General features: G+C 39.6%; 3 protein-coding genes across 6 annotated transcripts; 1 reads left to right on the forward strand and 2 right to left on the reverse strand.

The window, feature by feature from the left end:
- Positions 1 to 206: 206 nt before the first annotated feature.
- Positions 207 to 4,346, reverse strand: LOC131769467 (uncharacterized). The gene is made up of 5 exons (XM_059085188.2): positions 4,175 to 4,346; positions 2,614 to 4,054; positions 2,051 to 2,300; positions 1,244 to 1,436; positions 207 to 889 (listed from the first exon to the last, which is right to left on the reverse strand). The coding sequence occupies exons 2-5, from the start codon at positions 3,938 to 3,940 to the stop codon at positions 623 to 625; spliced, it is 2,037 nt and encodes a 678-aa protein (XP_058941171.2). The 5' UTR covers positions 3,941 to 4,054; positions 4,175 to 4,346; the 3' UTR covers positions 207 to 622.
- Positions 4,347 to 4,534: 188 nt separating this feature from the next.
- Positions 4,535 to 13,019, forward strand: LOC131769456 (zinc finger CCCH-type antiviral protein 1-like). 2 transcript variants are annotated; one of them, XR_010717220.1, is made up of 7 exons: positions 4,535 to 6,326; positions 6,928 to 7,186; positions 7,796 to 8,024; positions 8,115 to 8,320; positions 8,591 to 8,827; positions 9,784 to 11,698; positions 12,900 to 13,019. XR_010717220.1 is itself a non-coding variant. In XM_066165490.1 (6 exons), exons 1-6 carry the CDS (start codon positions 4,736 to 4,738, stop codon positions 11,273 to 11,275), a joined length of 4,014 nt encoding a protein of 1,337 aa, XP_066021587.1. In that variant the 5' UTR covers positions 4,535 to 4,735; the 3' UTR covers positions 11,276 to 12,994. The 2 variants fall into 2 exon arrangements, 1 of the variants encoding a protein (XP_066021587.1); XM_066165490.1 differs by having other exon boundaries at positions 9,784 to 12,994.
- Positions 13,020 to 15,218: 2,199 nt separating this feature from the next.
- On the reverse strand, positions 15,219 to 23,835 carry LOC131799603 (protein mono-ADP-ribosyltransferase TIPARP-like). Of its 3 annotated transcripts, none has more exons than XM_066165575.1 (11): positions 23,394 to 23,835; positions 22,576 to 22,672; positions 22,194 to 22,268; positions 21,653 to 21,703; positions 21,460 to 21,519; positions 21,118 to 21,168; positions 20,902 to 20,961; positions 19,423 to 19,482; positions 19,013 to 19,184; positions 18,181 to 18,338; positions 17,726 to 17,855 (listed from the first exon to the last, which is right to left on the reverse strand). In XM_066165575.1, the coding sequence occupies exons 1-10, from the start codon at positions 23,556 to 23,558 to the stop codon at positions 18,224 to 18,226; spliced, it is 906 nt and encodes a 301-aa protein (XP_066021672.1). In that variant the 5' UTR covers positions 23,559 to 23,835; the 3' UTR covers positions 17,726 to 17,855; positions 18,181 to 18,223. The 3 variants fall into 3 exon arrangements, with proteins under 3 accessions (XP_066021671.1, XP_066021672.1, XP_066021670.1); XM_066165573.1 differs by having other exon boundaries at positions 22,540 to 22,672; XM_066165574.1 differs by lacking the exons at positions 19,013 to 19,184; positions 19,423 to 19,482; positions 20,902 to 20,961; ... (4 more) ...; positions 22,576 to 22,672; positions 23,394 to 23,835 and adding exons at positions 15,219 to 16,466; positions 16,708 to 16,875 and having other exon boundaries at positions 17,488 to 17,855; positions 18,181 to 18,319.
- Between the last annotated feature and the right edge of the window lie 1,095 nt (positions 23,836 to 24,930).

Here is a 24,930-nt window from a genome sequence, read left to right on the forward strand (position 1 = left end):
AATGGGCTTGGCATTGGTAACAACCGAAAAAGCTAACTTAAATTTGTCTTCAGCTCTTTATCGCATACAGAAGAAAAAAAAATAAAAAGTCCTCTGTGAGTTGCAAAATCACCATTTCTCAACAGTTTTTGACTGTTGCTGTACATGCCTAAAAGATAAAACCGTACTCTCACCAGCAAGTTGTTCTTGACAAGCGTCACGCGCCCTCCGCTCGCCTGAATAAAAATAATAATTTAAAAAAATGGGGCGTATTGTGCTGGCTAGACACGAGCGTTTGTCAAGGAAAACTTTCTCCCTGTAGTCAGTACCAATGAGAAAATTTCAACGTCATCCGGTGAGGGAACTTTGCTGTACTGAGTAGAATTTTCCTAACAAGCTCCCAAAATGTGCCTTAATCAAATGATCTAAACTGAAAATTTTCGTTCTTTGGTAGTTTTTCCCTGAGCCTCTGTTCAAATTTTGGCATGTTACTTTAAGGTCGAGGATCTTTTCAAGAAAATCATTTTCTTGTATTTACGTATCTACTTTACAAGTTACTAGTGTGAATGATTCGTGTTTCTTAGCAACACATTCGGGTCACACTGGGTGGTGTAAACACGCCTGGTCATTTTCAAAGCACTGTCTAACGCCACCAAAATACCCTCCTTAGACTAAACCAGGAATATTTTGGGACTTCATTCCTTTTAGTTAGCTTTCGGATGTCATCAGGGGATCGGAATTCTGGCCGACGTCGAACGATTTTCTTCGAGTATGGCCTGAAAGATTTTTCACACATGGGATTCATGAAGAACTGTAAACGAAATTCTTGTCCATTTCTGGTGAAATTGTAAATTCCGTCTTTTCGAAGAAAAGCAGTCTCAAGATCTTCTTGCTTGGCATCCGAATCGTTCTGAAAAAGAAAGAAATTACGACCTGGATAAGCTTGAATGTCGAAATACGTGCTTGTCATGAGATTTTGTGTTGTATTGGGCCGATAAGTGTAACACAGGTTTTATGAAAGGGCCAACTCTAATTTTTCACTTAATCGCCTCGCTATGCCAATTTCACACCAATTTCAAAAATTAATTTGTTCTTGCTAGTAATTTTCTTAGGAAGTGTTTGAGTGAACCTCGACTTCGTGTAATAGACTCAGTCCTCCTGGCTCGCTCATTCAAACATGGCAAAAGGTGAATTTGTAGCTACTACCTAACTTAGGCGACTCTTGTCATAACCGAAGCTAAGTTTTTCCTTTTTCGGACTATACCTCTTCTCCATATTTGACCCAGTCGCCGTTCTCCTCTTTTCTATACCAAAGCCAGTGAGTGTCCAGACTGTTGCCTTGTTGATTGATGCACGAGTCTGTAGTCAGTCTTCTCATGTCTGCTCTATGATAACTTTTTTGTATCTTCATGCTTTCAAAGTCAAGTTTTACGGTGTCTTTGATTTGCGATCTATATCTACATATTGCATTAAGAAAGGTACACATAAATCACACGAGTTAGACAGTGCTGGAATGTCTAAATTATAGATAAATCGCTGTGACTGTTTTGAATTATCGCAGTAGGAAGCTAAAACTCCTTTGCAGCCGTTGTTTGGTCCCGTCACGCAGCGCCATCTCTTCCGCGTTGCGTGACGAGACCAAACAACGTCTCCTAGGGAGACCCCAGGTAGCTACCCCAACATATCCTGTGGGTTAAAACACTTTTATATTGAGTGTCGTAAAACCAAGCCAAAGTATTCAAAACGGCCAATGAGAAGAAAGAAAAATACCTATTATAACTCGATGAGAACTTAAAAGGAAAACCATACAAATTACCCTATGAGTGGGAAAACGCCGAGGCCGAAGCCAAGGCGTGATTGGATTAAGTTTTCTGATCGGTTGAGAAAGTGGCACGAGTTTTGGGGATCAATCTCAGAGCGAAGTAGAGCAAAAAAAATGCAATCAGGACATGCCATTTTTCCTGGAAAGTTAATTCACCAATGTAGAAGGGTAAAGCGCTTGGTACGCTCAAGATGGAAATCAAATTGTTTTGCGATAATGCGGCCCTCGTGCATGTACACTTAAACTTACGTTTCCCTGTAAGATTTGACTGCTATGTCTATCTCTGTTGAAGTAATGGTGTCGTTCGCTGGATCACAAAAGAACTCTTCTATCTTCCTGTTGTCTTCTTCACTAAAACTTCTCCACCCCTCTAGGGACATGCGATATTGCCAATGATAGGGGAGAGGACAGTGGTGGCCGTCACACATGCTTCTCTGTTGACATGTCCCAGTTATGTAATCGGTACAGATGTGGGCCTGCGAGTTTTGGTGGATGTGCCCTGAAAAAATATGCACAGGAATCTTTCAGGGAATTCTTATTTTCATCTTTGACTTTACTGATCAATATCATTTATTTACTAACACTGATTTTTATCTCTGACATCAGATTAGCCCGACTTCGGGGGAGAGACTAAGATTCTCTATTGTAACGGTCCTACACCAACATTTTACTGCAAGAGGTTCTTCCAGTTATGCACCTGTAAGAGCCCCTCCCTTCACCCTCGCCCCCCACCCCATCCCTCACCCAGCTATGCGCTCGGACAACCAAGAGATGTCTCTTAGTAAGGTTAGTTACAATTAAATTTTCCTCACCTTCAGTTACATTCTCAGACGTATGCTCCGTAGAGTCATCCTTTTTCGCTTTCCCACGATTGCGAAGGCTCAACTCGTCGTTCGCCATCTTTCTTCGTGAGCCTTCGTAACTTGTCGTATTCCGAGAGGTAGACCTTCTTTCCCGTTGATTATCCCTTTTGTTCCGATCCTCTTTCGATGCAGCTAATGATCGTATGACACATTGCTTCCCATCAATTTCTGAGAAAAATATTCCAGTGAGCCGATTGCGATATCTATAGGCTATCAGAAATGTCAAGAAAATGAACATACTGCTTCCAACTCCAGTTGGGGTGAAAAAATCAATTTGTTCGCCTTTTACTTGCTCTTCCATGTAGCCGCGAATAAGCCATGGATAACACCATGTGTAACCAACCGAAGATATGTCGAACGAAAATTCCGCAAAGTAGTATGTTGCCTTCGACAAAATGGGCACAATTACGAAGATGAAATACTCCAAAAATGCGTAAAGCATTTTTGTAAATAAACTCCATAACAGTTTTACTACTGTAGAATTAATAAAGATCTGCCAACACCTGTACAGACCTGATGCAATGGAGACAAGGTTAAGCCAGATAAAAATTCCGACTGCTCTAAAGATAGCAAAGACTGCGTAGATAATGATACGCAGGAGGGAGGTGACAATCTGAAGTAAAGGGTCAGATAATAACAAAACGTCGTGTAGTGTTTGCAACAACGGGTGCAGCAGGAATGCAGCAATACTATAAATAAGCTCCAAAAGTTGAAATAAAAATCGAATAACCGTCAAAATTTTGAGAAAGAAGATTATGGCGATGATCGCGAGGACCGCTGTGACTGTGTACTTTCCGCCTGGAGTGTAATCGCTTGTGAGAAGAAACAGTCTTCGACAGAGTTCGCAAAAGCCCCTCACATATACTACGCTGTCTCGCAGTTTCGCTTTTAAAGTTCTAGAAATACGATTTACTTTACGTGAAAACGCTTGGGAAATCGGTGTCCAAACATGTTTTCTGGTTTCTTCTTCACATTTTGTGTAAAAATGCTTGGGTAAAGTTATGACCCACATCATGGACTGTTTGTAGTCGTAATGACACATCTGTCGAACCCAGTCGACCATGGACACAATCATTATGCCTACTTGTGTATAAGCGACGGATATTGCCTCGAAAATTGCGACGAAGAAGTTAACCATTGATAAAATCATGGCAATAATGGCTTCAATAAAGTGCTGTGAGCCTGTTCGAAGCCGGTGGAATGAATTCATCATCACATGTGGAAGATTCTTGTAGGACAATGCGGGTTTCTGTCGAGACGTCTTGTCGTTGTCCATGCTTCGACAGTTTCAGTGTAGCCTGTGTTTTTGCTGTTTTGATTTATGAATTATAGCCTCTTTGGGTTTAACCCTCTCTCCATAACTCGAGTATTAATGAACTCCTTAGATTTCCTATGCGATTTTTAAACGATAGAAACCATTTATGAAAACCTGTCGGTCATGAATCTGATCACAGCAAAAAATTATCGAAGTGAAATATTGTGCATCTATTAATTTAAATCACATTCTCACCAGCGCATTAATTATGTGCATCCTTTCACTTGCCATGAACAACAAAACACCTTTCAAACAACCGTTCTATAGCGTTCATTTCCATTTGACGAGGTTTGACATTAAACGAGGGCCTAAATTCTGTTTCGTGTGACGGAAAGCGTCGAACATTTTTTTCGAAGCGTGAATATCGAGCAAGAGACATAGTTTTGACCTTTGGAATTGCGTTACCCGTTTTGACACAAAATGTAAATGAAAGGTCATGCTAGACTTAACGCTTTCAGTGATGCAAAAGTCCAAAAGTAACTTAATATATTAAATTTACGGACAGATCGAATTGAACAGTTGACGTTTCTTGAATTAATTCGTCTGAGTCGTTAGTCATTTCGGTGTCGCTGTGTAAGACTTAACAGACGGAAAATTGCACGTTAGTATGAGGAATTTCATGTACATGTTCAAGTAGTGAAAAACTGTTCCCCTTCTATACTCCGCTCAGGAACAATACTGAGAAATTCTGAGAAACCGCAGTACCCAGTTTCGTTTCCGAGAAACGTAATTATCTTTGAGACATTGAAAGACAAAATGGCAGATGACCACGTTTTGCAAACTAAACTCTTCAATTTCATTTGCGGTAGGGGAGGTTTTGTCGACTTGACTGTTCTTTTGAAATCATCCTCGCCTCTAGGAAGCAGAAAATCCGAAGAATCAGCCAAGAAATGGTTGGAAAGTCGTCAAGGATCTCAGGCTGGGTTCGCCTGCGTCAAAGATCAAAATGGCGAAATCGTTGGTGTACGAGTTGATTTGCGAAAGAAAATTTGTTATCGATATGCGACTAAAGGCATTTGTCGCTTTCGCAACTGCAAATACTGGCACATTTGTAAAACTTTCGTGGAGGGGAGATGTGACGACTTTTGTGAGCTTTCCCATGATTTTTACAGCGACGATAACTGGGAAATAGCGGAAGACCTCGACCTTCCCGAATATAAATATTCAAACGGGGCAATGAAGAAAATTGTATCCTGGAGTTTGCCACAGGTTTGCGAGTTGTATCAAAGAAATGAATGCACATGGAGCCAATGTCCATATATTCATGTTTGTGCCCATTTTATTGAAGAATCTTCACATTCAAATTGTGGCTTGTCACATGACTTGGAGGATTCTCATAACTTTATGATTCTCGAGAGATACGATTTGGTACCACCCAGTCAAGTAATAAACATTAATTTTGTTCGATCCAATGTCTTGATTCTGGAGGAACAGAAACGCATCAATCTGCGGAGTAAAATCTTAGTGCATGAGGAACAGCAGGTCGATGACTTACTAAACTATAAAATGCCAAGAGCAGCCTCCATTAGCTGTATACCTACGGAAATTGAACCGGAAACAATGCATTTAAAATCCAACATGTCAAGAGCAAGTGCCGCTGTTACTTCACAGGCTTCATTACCATCCTCACAAACTCGAAGTGTTCCCTCGACCCCTTGTTTTCTAACCGAGTGGAGAGTATTCGAATGTCTGTGCAAAGAGTATGGCTCATCAGCCTCTATCCAAAATATTGCAGGGCGAAAGGATTTATTTCCTCAAGGAGTAGACAGCGCCGTAAGATGGTTTCGTGAAATGACCCAGGGAAGCTTCTTGATAACCAGAGGCAGCCAAGGAACGATTACAGGAGTTAGGGCTTTCTCTGCAAGAGCTCGCATTTGTGTGAGTTACAATGAGAACGGAAGATGCCATAGATCTGACTGCTCATTTCTGCATATTTGTAGAGATTTTGTCACTGACTCTTGTAGCAATGGCGTAACATGTCCGCTAAATCACCACTTTCACAATCAGAGAGACGAGGCCTTTCTGACCAGGATCAAGCTTGACCAGTTTACCGAACAGCAGCTCCAACAGCTCGTTCTTTCTTCAACGCCTCGGATTTGTGTAGAGTACAACAATGGTATTTGCAACCGTGGTGACGACTGCAACAGGATCCACATGTGTTGTGGTCATATCAGGAAGTGTTGCGGTGATATGAAAGAATGCGGCTTGGATCATGAGGAAGCCATGGATACCAAACACGCTCAAGCAGTTCTTGGGCGTTATTTGTTACACAATGTTGGAAAACACGAAGCAATTGCGATGATTCATGATGATAAACTTTGTCTTTCAGGCAAAGAGAAAGCGAAGGGTCAGTACTTGTTTGTGCTCTTCCTCTTTATATACTAACAGCGACCCGTGGGAAGTCCAAATTAAGTGGTTCGTTTTAGCGTGCTTATATTATGAGAAAATTTATTATAATTGTACTGAGAGGAGTACGGTTTTTCAAGAATCATACGTGTGATTTCAAATCACAAATATAATTCTCGACAAATAGTGCACGACACGTTGTTCAATTATTACTTTTTTTGCTTCTATTTACTATACCTGTTGGGAATTAAATTCATCCTTACAATAACGAAAGCAAAAATCAGCAAAAATCGCCACACGACGGCTTATTATCTCTCATTTCCAGAAATTTGATCAGTTACTTTGCTTTGAAATCTATTTGGTCGTTTGTTTTTAGTGTCGGTTTTCTCGTTAGGTGGGAAAAAGATGAGATTTAGAGTAAAAAATGGTGCGATTCGTGAATAAATCCTGTGGCCGAGAGCCAATCAGACTGCAAGATCACCAACGATTTCAAAATGGATGTGATTAAGTGTTTTACAGATTAATATTAATTTGAATGGTTTTTAATATTCATTTTACTCATAAGAACATTGTTTTTTCATCACCATGCATAACATTCGCAGGACACATTCACAAGGACAAGCCAGATGCTTACATCTGCTCAAGATTTCTTATTGACGAATGTAAAAAAGGCACAGGATGCCCAGAACATCACTTATCTCAGCCGTATCACTGGCAGTATCATGGGTTTGGGTCCGATGAATGGAAAAGTTTTGGTGACGTGGACAACTTTGCATTGGAGAAGCTCTACTGTGATGTGAATGTCGAGGCACCAGTTGATTTCAAGCTAGCACAATCCCTTGAGGTCTTCTCTCTTCAAAGGCAAGTAAATGAAATGGTTCACAATACTTTTTTTTTTTTATCGATGGAGTTGGTGGTCAAGACGTTAGTTCCAACAATTAATCACCGTGGTAAAGGAAGATAGTGTGGCCTCCACCTTTTACTTTGCCCGAAGTTATAAATCGTTTTGATACACGCACAAAGTTGATGTTGAGTTAAAAAACGTACTATTTACCACGGAAAATCTGAAATCCAAATCTGAAATTGGCGCTGCTTGAATGTTCACTCTTGATTTTAGTGTAAAGTAGACTTATAATTGGTCAAAAGTGGAGTGCTCATGGCCATGGAACTTTTGGATATGTAGATATTAGAAAAAAGTCACTCCTAGAAATTATATTGTAGTAAATATCTTTGAAAATGTGAACTGACTTAGAAAGCTGAGAAGCAGCGATTAAAATGAAGCAGTTTTATAACACTGGTTCTATAACAAGTTAACGCGTTTGAAAAGCCATCTCTGGGGAGAGTCAGGACAATTTTGTAAATCTCTCGAAAACACTTAAAAGGTCATACCGACAACAGACCATCGGATGAAAAGTCAATTTTTGTGAACTCACCTCAGGAATTTATTTTTTCTTTGATCATAAATTTCAGAGTGGGAATTCGTCCTCTTGCCGATGGATATGAAGTCAAGATCGACGTTAATAATATGACTTTGTCCATTTTGCAAAGTTCACCACCATTCCGCTCATTCGCCGGAGAACTAAGGCGACTGTCCACCATTGCTTATGAAACTTTTCCTTGTGGTGTCATGGATACAAATTGGAAATGGTACTGGGAAGACAATGGCAATGTTTGGCGTACGTACGATAAAGATCATTCGGTAAGCTCGAATAAATGTCTTACCTGGTTAATCTAGGCTATGGAGAAAATAAAATACGAAAATAAACTTAAATGTGTTTTGCTCTTTTAGGGAAGCGTTCTGCAGGGCCATATAGAGAAAGCTTTTCTCGATGGCCGCCCCAATTACACGTTTAAAACCTCAGAGCACGAATACAACTTGGTATTTAATTCAGCAAGTAACATGCATCAAATAAATCTGAAACATGGAACCAAGAGGGCGGTTAAAAGACGACCCGAAAAAGCTTTAACAAATGAAGACATGGAAGACTTGATATGGTATGTACATATTGCGGTTTTATCGCTGTCAGCGTGCAGAAATCCAAATGATCAGTAATCTTTTTTTCCTTCCTTAGTTTTCCCGTCTTTTTCGAAAACTAAACACACCACGAAATATAAATACTGTGACCAGTTATCAAAGACTGTTACAGGGGTTCTTGATTTTCAAAAAGCATTCATGAAGCGGGAAAGGGAGGGAAAGAAATGGGGATCACCTTGTTTCATGACATTCTCAGTTACAAGTTTTTTCATCTTTTTCCATTTCTGTAGGGCGCACGGGGATTCCTCCAGGAGGAGAAAGATAGAAAACAGAACGGCTATGTATAACGTTCCAAACCACTGGTCTTCCATGCCACCCGATGGACAGTATATTCGCGTCATGTTAACGACATCATCAAAGGAATATAAAGAAGTGGAACAATTGTTCCGAAAGTCGATGAACGACCACATTTCAATTGAAAGGATCGAGCGTGTACAGAACCCTTTCATGTGGGAGAAGTATTGCAGGTGAGAAGGAAAACAGAACTTAGAAGAAAATGTATGGAAATGTATAAAATGAGAGCAGAAAGTTATACAGCCATAAACTTGCACAAAGTATTAATAGAAATTTAGATATAGAGGATATAACACGGTGTAGAGACGATATCAATTTTAGAATATAAAACTCATATCTTTGAGCTGACCTGTGATTCTCTTTTTATTTTAAGGACAAATATACATGACAAAGATTGAAAAGCTTTCTTTAATACAATTACTGAGTATAAATGGTAACAAACTACCCCTTGCCCAAATTATAAAAAGGTTCTTATATATCACCGTCATTTGGATCAAAATGATGTGAACTGGTTTTTAATAAGCTTCATAAAAATTCGATTCCTGACTTTGACATGAATCATCAGATACTTTTATTTTCAGGCTCTTTTCAGTACGAACCTTTCAAGGCTGTTAAGCACGAACATTTATCTTTTTCTCGTCGTAAGTTTCGAGAATTTCTTGAAAATATTTAGATCGACAGAGCTTTATCAACATTTATTTTTGTCTCCTCGCAATTTTCGAGAAATTCCTTTAAAATCTTTAGATCAGGCGGGGATCGAAGCGTCGTTTTTCAATATGACCACTCGTGTTACATACGGAAAATACGCCACTCCCGGATGTGGTAGCCACATTGATTCTACCAGTATTTGAGTTTCCGGTAATACACTCCCATCCATATAATAAATTCATATATTTAAATGTAGGGAAATTGAATGAAACGTGCACACTTGGCACACTTGAGATGACATTCTTAATATGTCTATTGATAATTATGCATTTTGCACCAAATAAAGTTCCTTAAATACTTGAAGGTCTCTTGTGGGTAAGACTAGGGACACTTTAAGATTGGAATTTAGGGGCAAATGAATGATCAGCAATAGCCATTATCTTTTGTCACCTGCAATAAATCCTTTGTTTTCTCTTGTTAGGAAGAAACAGAACATGAGGCTAATAGCAAGGAGGAATCGACAGGCTGTCAATGAGAAGAACTTGTTTCATGGAACCACTCCAGACTCGGTGGAGGCCATCTGCAAACAAAACTTTGATTGGCGTCTGCACGGTAAAAACGCATCTAAGTATGGTGAAGGAAGCTATTTTGCAGTGAATGCATCATACAGCCATTCCTACGCAAAGAGAGATGACAATATGTTTCAATTCATGTTCTTGACCAAAGTTCTCGTTGGTTCATATACAGAAGGTCACTCCAGTTATCGAAGACCACCGCCGAAGCAACCATCAGATCCCGCCAGCGATTTGTACGACTCTTGTGTAGATAACACGTCCAATCCCACAATCTTTGTGGTCTTTGACACCGATCAGTTCTACCCAGACTACATAATCCAATATTCATCTGCTCAGCCGAAGGCACCCACAAAAAAAAAGATAGCAAAGCCCCAGCCGAAACCTGTAAGTGCTCACACTTCTCTTAATAGCCTCAGCACAGTATCTAAACAACGCCTACTTGCCGGCAACAGCAGCAGCTATTTAGCTCCCTCTGTATCTGCTAAGCCAAAGGCACCCACTCGAAATACGGCAGCAGGACCCCAGCCGAAACGTGCGAGTTCTCACACTTCTCTTAATAGCCTCAGCACAGCATCTAAACCGAGCTTACCTGCCGGCAACAGCAGCAGCTATTTAGCTCCCTCTGTATCTGCTAAGCCAAAGGCACCCACTCAAAATACTGCAACAAGAACCCAGCCGAAACGTGCAAGTTCTCACACTTCTCTTAATAGCCTCAACACAGCATCTAAACCGAACCTACCTGCCGGCAACAGTAGCAGCAATTTGGCTCCAGCTGTATTTGCTCAGCTGAGGACACCCACTCGAAATACTGCAGAAAGAACCCAGCCGAAACGTACAAGTTCTTACACTTCCCTTAATAGCCTCAGCACAGTCTCTAAACCGAGCCTTCCTGCCGGCTACTTAGCTCCAGCTGTATCAAGATCTGGTAGTGCTAGTACCAACGCATCTACCCTCTCAAGCCGTGTTGGTGCTGCTCTCAACGCCAACGGATCTACAGTTTCCCAAGCTACCTCGCTGCAACAACCAACAACTACAATGTCAGCATCTCTAACCTCTCAAACGTATCCTAGAGGAAATTTGAAGCAGCAACCCACCAGTTTCAGTGGGCTTGGTTCTACATCTCGGTTGAGTGGATCTCCCGTGAGTGATAACAAGCGAACTGTGTCCCAAACAAAACCGGGAACAAACCTTGTGTCCAGGCCTACAACTGCTCAAACAAACCACCAGGGGATTCCAAAGAAACTACCCATCACATCCTGTAATGTACACGAAACAGGTGCAAGTAGCAGCTCATCAACCATAAGAAGCCGGACAAACACAAATAACGTCGACGAAGCATCTTCCTCGAGCCGATTGTCCAAAGATTTGAAAAAGAAAAAGGACTGCATGATCATGTGACGTAAAAGTGCATTCTCTAAACCTTTTTAGGTGAGAACTCCTTTATTTTCAGGTTTTCGCAAATTACTGACGATACAAATGTCTACAAAGAAAAAAAAAAATAGGGTAAAACAATTTCATTCTACCGCCTAGTTCTAAAATCTTTTGCCTGATTTTATCAATGCGTAGTCAGGTTTGTTTTCTACCGGCAAACAGTCTTGGTTACTGTAGTTACTCGATACAGCCCAGCAGATGGGAAGTCTATCAAGACCCAACGCCGTCTACGAATAAACGCTGCACCCAATCGCAGGAATGCGATGTTAATTGGAAGATTAATTAAGCAGAGGAACAAGTACGGCACACCGCAGTAATCCTTACCGGTCATGCCCAGTTTGTGGACACATAACCTGCAAGAGAATTTCGATTCCGTCTCAGCAAGAAAAAGTAAGATGTTACAACTTTGTTAAAAATGATTTGAAGAAATTTGATTCTAGAAGGAAGCCGTCACGGAATTATTGCCGCACGGCCAAGAGGCACAGAATTCAATGAGAGGCCTCGGCCAGTCCTGGCCATAGCGTTAAATCCATTGAATAAGGTAGAAATGAATTTTTAGCGGGAGACCGTTGTAAATTAACAATGAAAGTTTGCTTTAGGATGAAAAAAAACTGCTAGAGAATCTTCTATTTCCTTTTCCACTCAGAATATGTATAATTTTGCTGAAATCTGTAGACTTTTTGTGGCAAAAATTATGATTTTGTTACACCTTAAAACAAAACCAACTAATTTGGGTGGATGCCATATTTGCTCGACAATTGTCTTTTTTTTGCCGATTATTCGTTTCAATATTTGAATTTTTTTAGATCATAATTCAAGCGTGAGTGAATAAAAATCTAATCGTTTGAAACACACGAAAGATGATTTCGCGCGCGCAGCAGGTTTCCTATTTCTGCTGTTCAAAGGATAAATGTTTGGTATTGGCCTCAGGAAAAGAGGAAACGATTCTTCGAGATATACCTGATTTCTTCAAGTCTAACTTCCAAGAACCAAAAAGTCATCAATCCAAAAAGAAAATGCGAATAGGCTAGTTGGCCTTGGAAATATTCATAAAAACGGCAAGAGATGCATGTGAAACGTACGTGAAGTGCGGGCAGGTAGTCACGAGATTAATGCGAGTCAAACTTAAGCGCAAGACAATTAGGTGTTCAATCTTGCGATTCTTCGAGTTAAGTGTGAATAATATGATAAGTTTAACCATGATACGTAAAAAAAAAAAGAAGAAAAACAAGCAAAAAGATAAACAAAAGGGTAAACGAATGAACAAACAGTCACCTCCACATCTGAGTCACGTTACGTTTATTTCCGTAGGGACATTTGGCTGTTGGGATCGGTGTGGTGGTTATATGCCTGTGAAGAATGTAGCTCTCGTTCAAATTAACCCGGCGTACACTTTCGTTTTTACTTTACTCTGCTCTCTTATCGACCAACAACATTTAGAAAGTAAATTCGCGCAAAACATGACGCCACCGACTCGCTTTTTAGCCTTTCAAATTTTCTGTGTTGTGTGCTGGCTTTTCTTCTTTTTGTTTTTTTGCGAGGATAGTTTTTTCATTCGCCCAAAGTTTTGTCTTTATTTCTTTTTTGACAGCTTGCTATAAAAAGAAACTAAATTACAGTAGAAATTGACTGAGCAGAGTTCTACGAAGATGACAGCTTGTGACCAAAACGTCTGTATGTTTTTATTTATCGCTAATTAGTCACGCTAGAGTCATAAACCTTTGATCAAAGTTTTCAGTGTTTTTTTTTTTACCATTGCTACTCTTATTACCATTATTGTTACTATTATTATTATTATCATTATTCTTACTAATATATTTCTGTTGTCTTGAGAGCGATCTTATGCCGTTTTTCTCAATTTCCATCGATTGCAAAACTCTAATATCAACAATTGTCAGTCGCGTGCCATTTGGTCGCGATGTATTTCAGTTGAAATTTACACTTTCCATAAACCAACTGCGTAACGCTAGGGCGATGAACCCACCAAAGACGAAATTCATTGTCGACACGACACCGATAGTCATCAAGACCATCCACGTAAATTGGAAGATGAAAATGAAAACCAGGTACAGAAGATGAACAGAGAATCCAACAATCTTCCAATAAATTGGCCTGGAGTAATAAGCACATTCAATTGCGACAGAGATCAGAAAAAACATGGCCACCACGTATATTGCTCTCACAAACGCTCGGCCAGCGGAAGAACGGCCATTCAGGGTATCTAGTTTGTCTTGAATGAACTGCTTTTGTTCAACACAGGCGGCATGTAATGAATAAAGATGCATCTTAATCTGCTCTGTAGTGGCTGAGGCATATTCACGAAACGCATCCCAAGTCGGTTGGACGGTTTGGTAAACATTTCCACAGGAAGAATTCCATACATCCCTGATAGTGTCTTTCATCCTCGCCAACCTACCGTCAGAAGTCATCGTAAATCCGCTATTTCTTTATTCAAAAGAACAGTTTTCTGACTCTATAGTACCATTCGTGAATCAAATTTTCAATAGTTTCAAAGGGCAAAATGCAAATGATGACCTAAGAACTATGGTAGACTTTCTCCCTTAGAGTCACATGAATGTCATACCTTCTTAGTCCTAAACACAACAAATCCCGAAGAATGTGCTCTAAATTTAAATTCCAAACAGTTGCTCCACAAAAATTCCTCTCTCTAGATACCCACAATCGAAAAACTTTTACAGAAATCGATGATCTTTCGTGCTTTTAAAATGAAACTTTAGTCCCCTAAAAAAAATAAATACTTTGTAACGATAGCTAGCGCTACTATGACAATCGCTCTTAGTGTCACAAACCAATAAATCTGTAGATCACGGACAAAACACGCCGGGTTTCCCAAACTATTCCATATAACGTATTAAGTCAACGGTTACTCGCGAAACCAAACACCGCGTAACACAACGCGTGACACTTTCATGAATAAATACACATGTGTCCGAGAATTAATCCTTCGTCTTTTTCGAGATGTGAGCTTGGGACGCCTCTACTCAAACTCCTTAATTGCAAGCGCAACAACAACCTCAAGAAACCTCACCCCAGCACCCGGGGTTGTAAGATTTCTTGTAAACGCGTTTATTTTTCGGCCACGGCTAGGCGGGTTACCTCACCTAACTGGGTTCCCCCACCTCCATGTAAACAGGCCATTACTTGATAGTCATCTCACGCACTATGACCAGGCTATCCCCAAATGTCATGACACACTACGGCTTAGCTAAGCCGTTCTTATCGCTGAATCATTCTGCCTTTATGAAAATTGCCATTCATGTCATGAATGCGTAGTTATTTCCAAAGAGAAAATTGTGCAGAAGAGTCCTAAATTTACGTAGCACTCCTAACGCGCAAGCCGCGCGGATCCTCGCGCCTGTTTACATTTTAATTGTTAACTTTGATTAATTTCACATTCAAAGCTAGAAACTTCTCTTACAATTGCTAATTAAGTCCTCTCTCTTTACTTTGACAAGCCTATGGATCATTTTACGCTTCCCTGGTGAGAATTCTTTTCTTGAGCAAAGCTCGTAATGAGTTAGACTAAAGACGCATAGGGTTCGATTGATCTATGAAGAAAGAGACTTCTGACTGCTAACTGCTGAATCGATCTGGATTCCAGCGCACAAGCCATCGGAAACTTTGTAAAAGTAAAAAGCTGATATTTACTTCGAAGGGAAATTATTGTAAAATCATTAACGCACCTTCATGCCTAGACATCTGGGCATGGAGGACCAACGCACCACTAATTGCTATTATACTATGAAAAAAATAATCTTGATGATAATTTACATATTTTGAGAGACTTCCATCACTCTTGGTGGTTTTTCAGAGGGGTCCACCGTAGAAAAGAAAATTAACAGCCTCTAAAACTACAGTAGAATTATAACATAACTAGGCCCCAGACGTTATTACGTATCAGGGTCATATTACATCATTGACTCTATTGGGAAAGTTTAGAACATAACTTATCACCTCCTTTCGGCGGGCTTCCAATAAAACGCAAATTATGGATTTCTTTTGGAGCTTACAACTTTAAAACGCTGCAATACTGATACTGAGAAATTAACATCAACAACAAAGGTTCGCTTAAAAATGTAATTTAATAATTCATTTGAACCTGTTTTTAGCGGCGTCGTATAAAGCGGTCGCCCTTTTTTAAGCGGTCGGTTTTCAAGGTTCCGAATCTGTTTCCCTTTAATCACTATAATGTTCACCTCTATCAAGTGGTCGTGGCCCATCTAAAACTGGGAAACTAATGTCCCATCTAAAACTGGAAAATATCCGAGGATATACCCCAAGTGATTTTCTCCAATTTTCAAACCTGACATTAACTACGATGAAAGCGTTTGTTTAAAATTGAAGTCAAGATGAAAGCGGATATTACTGAATAAGAAACATCAAAATGAAACATTTCAAGTAGCAAACAATGAATTGTTCGTTAACATTTTCCCCGCGCGTTGCAAAAATATTAAAGATACTTTTTTAGCTGAATTTTTGCTAATTAGCTATTTTTTTTTATATCTATTTTTAATCTTTCAAATACTTGACCTTTAATATTGTATAATCAATCATAAATTACCTTTTTTTCTCTCTCTTTATGGCCCACAATGTAATTCTGTGGTGTAATTCTACCTAATTCTGGTGGCTATTTAATAATTTGTTTATTAATGCGCTTGTGACCGACTTTCTACCGTAGTTTGATGCGTCTGATTTTGATGCCTAAAACTATTTCAGGTAATATTTAATCAAATACGAAGGATAGCACTGTTCGTTATCAAAAATGACAAAGATCTTCGGTTGATTTTCGTCGTCAACGCAAGAATCGTACAGATCACCTGCCAGATTGCTCGGATCCTTCAATGGTGGTCGACGAAAGTCTTTCTTTCCACGAATAAATTCTCCAGTCAACACTTTTGCCAGAAACATGTATCTCGTTTCGTCATCCTCAGTTTTGCTGTAGTTGTTGCTGTAGTTATTGCTGTAAGATGCGTTTACAGCGAAATAGCTTCCTTGCCCATACTTTGTCCCGTTTTTCCCACACACTCTGTGGTCAAAGTTGCGTGTGCAGATAGCATCAACAACATCTGATGTAGTACCATGGAACAGTAACTTTTCACTCCTAGGTTTAAGTTGCTCTCTCATTTCTTGGCGCTTACTGGATGAACAAGTGAAAAGTAAAAATGTTTAGCTAATTACAGTCTACTTTCCAAAACAACACTATTTTGGCCCGCACTGATTATATTTTGCCCAAGCGGCGAAAATAACCTGTAAGACTAACTTTATGAGTTGGTTAATGTCCACATCTTAGGCTCCCTTGAACTACCCAGAATTAATCACGAACAGGTTCCGGTGTGCATATTGTTTTTCCCTCCCATTAGCCTTTCCTTAGCAATTACCTTTTGTATTTCTGCAATAAATGATCATTTGTTATTTTTTCCACCATCAATATAGAGGCCTGGGGTCTCGGCATTGTTTCGCGGAAACGTTGACTCACAGTTCGGTATTCTTCGCTGTCCTTTTTTAGCTTAGTCCGTTCAACGGTCATAACCTGACCTTTCGGATTGCTGCAATAATAACAAAGGCGAGGAAACACGGATGGGTGTGGTTAGACGGGATTCAGAGCCCTTAGGTCCTGCTGAAAGCATCGAGGTATTACTTAGTACGATGTCTAAACGTATATCAGAAACGAATCTAAAATCTACAAGTTAAGCATTTTCCATGCCCCACACACACTTCCCCACCCCCCTTCGTCAAGGACGATTATATAAACTAAAATCAATACAGGAACAAGTCATAGTTTCAGAGGCGAACAATTCAGCCTGCCTCAAGTTTTCAGTCAGTCGCAAAATAAAAAGGATGAATGATATCATATCTGAATTGCTTGTAACCGCAAAAAGCTTGCGAAGGTGCACTTGCTTTAACCGAGTTCATGGAGATCTGATGATAAGCAACAATACTGAACAGACCATCCATTTACATGGAGGCTGTCAATTATAAAATCATCATTACCATCATCATCATTATCACCCGCCATTATTGTGTTTCGGTTTTTCATCGATCGAAAGCCTAGTTCCGTCCCGGGACAGCCTACAAAAGAACTAATCTCTCTTTCAGCGACTTTTCAAAAAAATTGGTAACTCTTGCTAATAATTAGAGCACAGTCTGCGTTCACTCACGTCACTGTGGTCTGCGGTGCTGACTTCGAAGCAAACATTGGTCTTCTGCTGACGAAGCGAGCCGCTTGGACGTCTGGATCTGCACTCCTTTGGTTCATAGGTGTACCCTCAAACATTGGTCTTCCTCTGACGAGCCGAGCCGCTTGGACTTCTGGATCTGCACTCCTTTGATTCATAAGTGTTCTTTCAAACATTGGTCTTTCTCTGACCAGCCGAGCCGCTTGGACTTCTGAATCTGCACTCCTTTGGTTCATAGGTATGCCTTCAAAATTTATGGCGTTATCGTTCCGACCGATTTGAAAGTGGTAAGCAGGGTCTTCATTTAGATACGATGCTTCCATTTGCTCTTGCCTTTTCCCAGAACAAAGCTAAAACAGAAGTTTCAAGAAGTAATAGGTTTGGACCGTCTATAACCATGAAACTTCAGCCCGAGGACTTCTCTTCTCTTCACTTTTATTTTCATTCTAAGGTGTCATGTACATTGCTTATATTTAATCTTGTTTGTCAAACTTATATTTTTCATATGAAAGTCTGTTCCTTTGTCTAATTGAAGTATCGAGGTAAGGGGATATAAATCATTAACAAAAACAAAATTTGAGGCCGTGCGATTTCACTTTTGTACAATATAAACAATTAAAGCAAATTACGAAACAAGCATACTCGGGCCATTGCGTAGTAGCTACCGCTACTTACCTTCTTTTCAGCATATTTTTTCCATCCATCGATGTCTTCCAACTTATTGTTCAGTTCTTGGATTGAGCATCGACGGATCAAAAACTGATCGAAGGATCAAGCTCATGGACATTGTCTGAAAATTGACTGAAATCTTTCCTGATAGCGTTCCTGATTGTCTGAAAAGAAACGGAAACGAGTTACAATGTGTTATGTAAGTTAGCTGCAGCACTATTGGTCTATTTGAAGGCTAAAATTGGCGCTGCGTCACGAGAAGTGAGGCCCGCGCTTTTTAGCGGATAAGAAATGTGAACTTGCCGGGGATGCGCCTTGTTTCTAAAACAAACGTTAGTACCAGACGTTTCCCTCCTTTGCTCTTTTGCCACACCAGTGTGAGCCCGCTCGCAGGCTGCGGTACTTCAGTACAACTGTTTCCAATCTTTTTCCGTTTCCCCTTCGTCTCATTGTTCGTCGCTAGTACAATCACGCCGCCGAATGGTAATAACTAACTGAAGCCTTGACACATGTATATATCGCACGAGATAACAGAGGCAAGAGGATGCACGAGAAGTTACCGAAGTATTTTACAGATATAAAGTTTTCCCGTGAAATTTACTGAATTCCGTGGAGCTTCTGTGACGTTCATTTTGCCAGTATTCCTCTCTAAATGAACCCACTCTATACCCCCAAGTAAAACAAATCAAATGGCCGAACATCTCGGTGATCTGTGGTCTCCGTATATGTCATTTTTAAATGGGATGTTCTCTTTAATTTTAAGGCAACCAAAGTTTGTACCTTTTGTGAGCAGATAAAACACGTTTCCCTTATTGTTTGAGAACAAATACGTATTCACCTTATTCTGGTGTCTTCAAGTTCTATTTCAACCTCCACATTGTTCACGTCACTGGAAAACGCTTCCAGAACAACATTGTCAGAGGGGCCGAAATTTTTCCAAGTATGGTAATCTGCTTCTGTAAACTGCCAGAGGTATGGCGTAGACTCACTACCACCAAGAAGGGGTGAAGCTGCGGTTTGTGAAGGGTAATATGAAAATGTTGCTTCATTTGAAGGGATTTAAAAATAGAGAAAAACGAGGAACTGTTATTCCTATTTGCGACTTCATTTGATGCGATGTTGTAGCGTAAAAGGGAACATCAAATTAAGCAATGGCATGTTTATGACGTAAGAACTATTACCGTAACTCACCATAATTCAGTTGAATTAAATGTAAAACTTAGGCCTATTTCTTACACTGTACATTACCTTCTGTTCTTCTTTTCCTGGCGCTCTCCTCGTCTTCTTGCGTTCTGGTTTTTCTATCACCTGTAAAAATGATTTCGCGGAGCAAAGTTCCACTAAAGTACCAGGTATAGGCACTATTAGTTTACAAATTGATTTACTAAAGACAACCCCCAAATAATCAGATTCTAATGCTTGTATATCAGTATTTAGTTAGCTAACACTACCTGAATGGAATTAACGAAGAGAGAATCGTAATTTACAGCAGGTAAAACTATATTCAGTGATTCAAAATTATTTCTGAAGGGACTGAAATCAGTTTTACTAAGGTGCAATGTGAAGGGATGAATCGTCACGCTTTAAAGTAAACTATTTGCTCAAAACAGTGTAGAAGGGAAAATTTCATTAGTGTGTAGGTCTTCTTTCACTTCTGCATGGAAACTCTTCCCTTAGTTTGAAAAGCAAGTTGTCTGGTGATTCTGAAAGAACATTCGTATGCAAACTTTTATCACTGCATGCCTTGAACTTTAAAACAATTCCTAGAGACAGTTACCAAATTATAATACCATAACTTTATTGATTTTCCCGGGTGGGTTTTTCCATCTAGTTCGGTACACATGAATGTCCGAGTTTTTAACTAGCCTTGAACTAGATATGTTGGGGCTAGCCCGTTACAACATTTATATACCATTTATAGTCACATCCCGTAGGTTTAGCAACTTTTTAATAGTGATCCACCCAAGTTTTTTACAGACTGGCGTTTTTTGGTCAAACTTTCTAGTGTATGTCAAAATGCGTGCTGCAAAGTTTTGCATTAGCTGCAGCTTGTTAAGATTGATCTTTGATGTTCCAGCCCATACAGTGGAACAATAAAACGGTTTACTGAATACTACTGAGTTCAAAACTGAGTATAGTACCTCTCTAGAGAAAAGGTGTCGTACTTTATCAATTTGACCTAGTACGGATAACAAAGAGAAGCTAGGTGTAGATACATGATCATTAAATGACATGTTTGAGTCAAGTATGACGCTTACGTCCTTTACGTGTGGTACAGGGGTCAGTTCTTTACCAAGGAAGGGAACATATATTCAGTTCCCCTGAATTCGTTGTAACTGTGTTTTACTGTTGATTTCCGCCTCGTTAAATCAATTGGTAGAGCGTCAGACTACTATGAAGGTCGTCAAGGATACGAGCCCCAGTCAGACCAACACTCAGCTTCATCATATAACTGAGGAGAGTGTGCTGCTTTTGAGCGGAAACTGCGAATGGTTGGACATTTTAGTCCTCTCTGAGAAGAACTCTAACCTATAGGCCCCTTTTCCTGCATGTTGACCCTGACGGTCAGCCTAGAGGGTTACATAAAGAACCGCTCTTTGCAAGGATCTGGGCACGAAGCTGCCACAAGTGTGCTATGTGTCTAAGTAGTTCTTGATCGATCGTTCGTGATCCGCCTATCGCTGATAGCTCTAATCTACTTACTTCAGATAAGCATAACAACAATACCTGCTTCCCTGGGAATCAGACATCCATTTTCTTTCGGTTGCAACCTCGTTCCTTTACTACCTGGGGAAAAATACATTGAATTGTCAGGAGCCCATTCCTGCAATTGTCTATCTATTTCCAAGAGAAGAGGGTGGGTACACAGAAAACTTTACCATAATTAGATAAAAGGTACTGTCCTACTTTTTAAAATATTCTTGTACGTTCAACTGTTTATACCTGCAGCGCTTTGTCTGTGACTTTCACTTCCACCCTTTTTCGCCGCCTCTTCTGAAAAAGAGAAACAATTTCTCGTGCAGTTCACGAACGCATCAATTTAATCATTATTAATCCCGCGTACACGGTCATGACAGAGCAGAAAGTTTCCATTGGACCCTATCTGCACAAATGAACAAAGACAATTGAGATGCTTCAATGATTTGTCGATATACTTATCGATATATTTATTCCATTAAAATCGTCATGACCACCTTGGTCTTCTTCATCTTGATCGATCGTTCTTGATCAGCATATCGCTGATAGTTCTAATCTACTTGCTCCAGATAAGCATGACAACAATACCTGCCTCCCTGTGATCCAGACATCCATTTCCTCTCTGTTGCGACTTCGTGCCCTTACTACCTGGGGAAAAATACATTCAATTGTCTATTTATTTTCAGGAGAAGAGGCGTGGTTACACAGAAAACTTTACCATAATTCGATAAAAGGCACTGTCACACTTTTGAAAATATTTTGTTTGTTCAACTGTTTATACCTGTAGTTCTTTGTTCATGACTTTCACTTCCTCTTTTTTTCGCCAGCTCTTCTGAAAAAAAAAGAAAAAAGAAAAATCATGATGCAGTTCACGAATGCATTAACTTAATCATAATCAACTCATATAACACGGTCGTGACGGTGCGGAAAGTCTCCATTGGACTCTAGCTGCCCAAACTAACAAAGACAATTAAGATGCCACAATGATTCGCCGATAACTAGTTCCATTAGAATTGTCATGACCTTCTCGGTCTCAAACAGCCAGAATCAAGCAGTAGCTGGTATTTGTATTTATCCACACGTTTAAGGAAGATAAGGAAGAAATCCTACTCATAATTACTTAACTCAATTATTTTTCATGACCCGTTTTGCAAAAAAGTTATTTCCCTGGGCCAAAAAATTTCAGTTTACGATTTTACGTCCACCAGAAGGTTTAACATTTGTTAGCCAAGAGCTGCAGTACCGACTAGACAGCGACCTTTAGTACCTTAATACATCTACTGCTTATGTTTCCCAAAAGATATCTAAAAGATTTTACTCACCATCACTCCACGCAAGTCCGAGTAAAGCGCTTATTAACCCCGCAGCCATAGTACCCATCACAGGTAAAACGAATGCTGAAATGTAATGTTATAACTTTTTGTAACAGTTTCTCAGGTCAGAACTTAAAAAGAGTAATAAAAATAGTTTATTTATACTCAAGAACAAACGATGTCTCTGGTTCTTATTTCTTTTACTAAAAAATGAATGTTATTATGTCGGGTTTTTGAAAGGTAGGGGAGGAAGGAGTGGAAGATATGATCTGACAGGTGTCCAATGAATCCTATGAGGCAAAGCTAGGCGAATAAAAAATTATGTAAAGAGGGTGGGCATGAAGATTTTAACAACCCTCTATCCTTCCAACTTTTAGATTTCTTAGCTGACCAAGCGAATTAAACACCGCAAAGATCCTATATGTCTGCTCCTTTTGCTGTAGCTCTTGCAGAGAAGCTTCCTCTGTCAATTCTTGTGGGTTTGTTCCCTAAGAAACAGAATGAAAATGTGAGTTGATTTTTAATGCTGATCGACTTTAACAGTCAAGTCAGAGGTTTCTAGTTTAAACTGGGTATTATATTTCTAATTTCATGATGAATCTTCCGGTGTCTTTACAAGATGTACTGTTATGAGCCTGATTGTATTAACTGGCTACAAGCTGTCGTTGTTCATCGTAAACAATGAAAAACCAGCCCTTATATTAAACTTTTGTTCCCTGTATATGTGTTTCGGCAATAATCATACGTTATGTTATTTCATAGGGACCACGGCGAGGCTAATGCTTCTTTAAACTGGACCAAAAGTTTATTAAAATAGTTAGCATCAAGAAGTGCCTCTAAAGTGACGCTGGAAAGAAACCAATTAGAAATTTACATGCAGCTGTCCACGCGACAATCTCGAAAGGTAATCTGAGTATCCGAAATCAATAAATTTTAATACGTCCATCAAAACATTGATTTAACCCATAGTATGGTCATTTTTACCATGCCACACAATGAACACAGTTGCCAAAAACATCTCCGGTCGATTCTCAAATTTGATGCCCAGTCTAAGAAAGATGAAAAAACAGTAACTACGCCACGAAGCGTTGTGGAACTAAGGCAACATAGGATGGCTTTGATCGGTTCCGGGAATACGTTCCAGATGAAACAGAGAGCCCACTCAAAACTAACCCACATGATTACCAAAGTAATATTTGCACAACTCACAACAACGAAATATCCATACAATCCGCAGAAATAATATGGTGAATGAAATACGCCCTGAACTGCCAGGATGATCACGAACAACATGGCGACAGTTTTTATCGCTGCAACTACAGGGTAACCAGTCGAAGGATGTCCGCTCAGAAGATTTATCCTGTCCTTGACCATTTTCGCTTGGTCACGGATGATGGTACGTAGTGAATCAAAGAAAATTTTGGACTGTTCAACCTTATTGAAAACTTTGCCACGTAAATTGAAGTACCGTCCAATTCACTTAATCGGTCTGTTCAACGTCTTCACGATGTATATGTATATGTTCGAGACGTGCTCAAGAAGCATCATGTATCGAAGAATTTCGCCCAGTGTCAGTGATAAGAATCGTGTATCTTCTAAAGTCTTCAGTAGTCTTGCAACATTTACGAGGTTCACAATTCTACACTTGTAAAGGGAGGTTTCTAACACGGAAGTGGTAATTTATTCATTTTGCATGACAGCGAGGTTAACATTTTCGGTTTCGTTTAAATGACGTTTAAGTAGTAATAGAGAGGAATGAGCACGAACGCGTGTTTGAAACCGGAAGTTGGTCGATGTTTACCTTCGAGATTTTAACTGTTCTCTCGCTTGTAACGTTGTTAATTAAAAATGAATCTAAGGGCAATCTGCACAAAAAGCAGTTCATTGATTAAAAATTGCAAGGAACTAAAGGTAGGATAGCTGAGTTAAGATGAGGAGGATTCTGAAAGAAGAAGGCCGTCTTTTTTCCAATGATTAAATAACTCTTGCGAGCCTCAGTTTCAGTTGACATTTGTAGACCTCAGTTTTGTTCGAAAATCAAGGATGAATATCACTAAAAACGAACTCTGTGCTAAAAAAACAAAAGTGAATGGAATTTATTTTATACAAGTTGTGAATTTCACCATTTTCTGCAATGGAGACATATTTTTAGAGCCTCCTTTAATTTGACGCCTTAATCTCAACAAAATCAAATTGGAAGAGCAGAACTGAGCAGAATTTCCTTTTACCTCCTTTCTTCAGACCATCACCAATTTTTTGTACAGAGTTGTTATACTCGTGAGCTCAGGTTTTTTCCTAACTTTAAAACTTTTCCTACATGAAGGGATTCTGTACGCGGTCGATTTTCTTGATCACCACAACACTCATCGACGCTTTAAATAGTTGTTCCGCCTTTTTGAATTCCCATGAAGATGACTCTAACGTCACTCGTGTATATGGCTCACTGACTGGCCGGCTAGGAACAGGAGACTCGACCACTCTTTTTTCGGGTTCTTTCAAAATCAAAGAAACTGACTGTAAAAATAAAGCAATAAAAAATAAAAAATAAAAAGTCAAACAACAGACAAAAACAAGAAAAAAAAAAATCGCGGCCCATTTATTCAGTACCAGAGATGCTCCTGCTGTGCTTCCTCGAAAATAAGTAGCTTGACTTCTTGATATACAATCAATGTCCCCGTTCATGAAAAATCGACGAAGATATAGTTTGTATTAAGTAGCCGCTAGGGAGGAAAAGGGAAACATTTGC

The sequence above is a fragment of the Pocillopora verrucosa genome, chromosome 4 (assembly GCF_036669915.1).
Source record: "Pocillopora verrucosa isolate sample1 chromosome 4, ASM3666991v2, whole genome shotgun sequence".
Lineage (NCBI taxonomy): Eukaryota > Metazoa > Cnidaria > Anthozoa > Scleractinia > Pocilloporidae > Pocillopora > Pocillopora verrucosa.

Coding starts and splice junctions, on each gene's coding strand:
- LOC131769467 (XM_059085188.2), bottom strand. CDS start 3,940: ATGGACAACGACAAGACGTCTCGACAGAAACCCGCATTGTCCTACAAG. Junction 2,301..2,613: donor GTCTGAGAATGTAACTGAAG/GTGAGGAAAATT, acceptor ATATTTTTTCAG/GGCACATCCACCAAAACTCG. Junction 1,437..2,050: donor GTCAAATCTTACAGGGAAAC/GTAAGTTTAAGT, acceptor TGCAATATGTAG/ATATAGATCGCAAATCAAAG.
- LOC131769456 (XM_066165490.1), top strand. CDS start 4,736: ATGGCAGATGACCACGTTTTGCAAACTAAACTCTTCAATTTCATTTGC. Junction 6,327..6,927: donor AGGCAAAGAGAAAGCGAAGG/GTCAGTACTTGT, acceptor TAACATTCGCAG/GACACATTCACAAGGACAAG. Junction 8,025..8,114: donor CGTACGATAAAGATCATTCG/GTAAGCTCGAAT, acceptor TTGCTCTTTTAG/GGAAGCGTTCTGCAGGGCCA.
- LOC131799603 (XM_066165573.1), bottom strand. CDS start 23,558: ATGGTCAAGGACAGGATAAATCTTCTGAGCGGACATCCTTCGACTGGT. Junction 21,704..22,193: donor CGGACTTGCGTGGAGTGATG/GTGAGTAAAATC, acceptor TTTTTTTTTCAG/AAGAGCTGGCGAAAAAAAGA. Junction 18,339..19,012: donor CTTGAAGACACCAGAATAAG/GTGAATACGTAT, acceptor GTTTCTTTTCAG/ACAATCAGGAACGCTATCAG.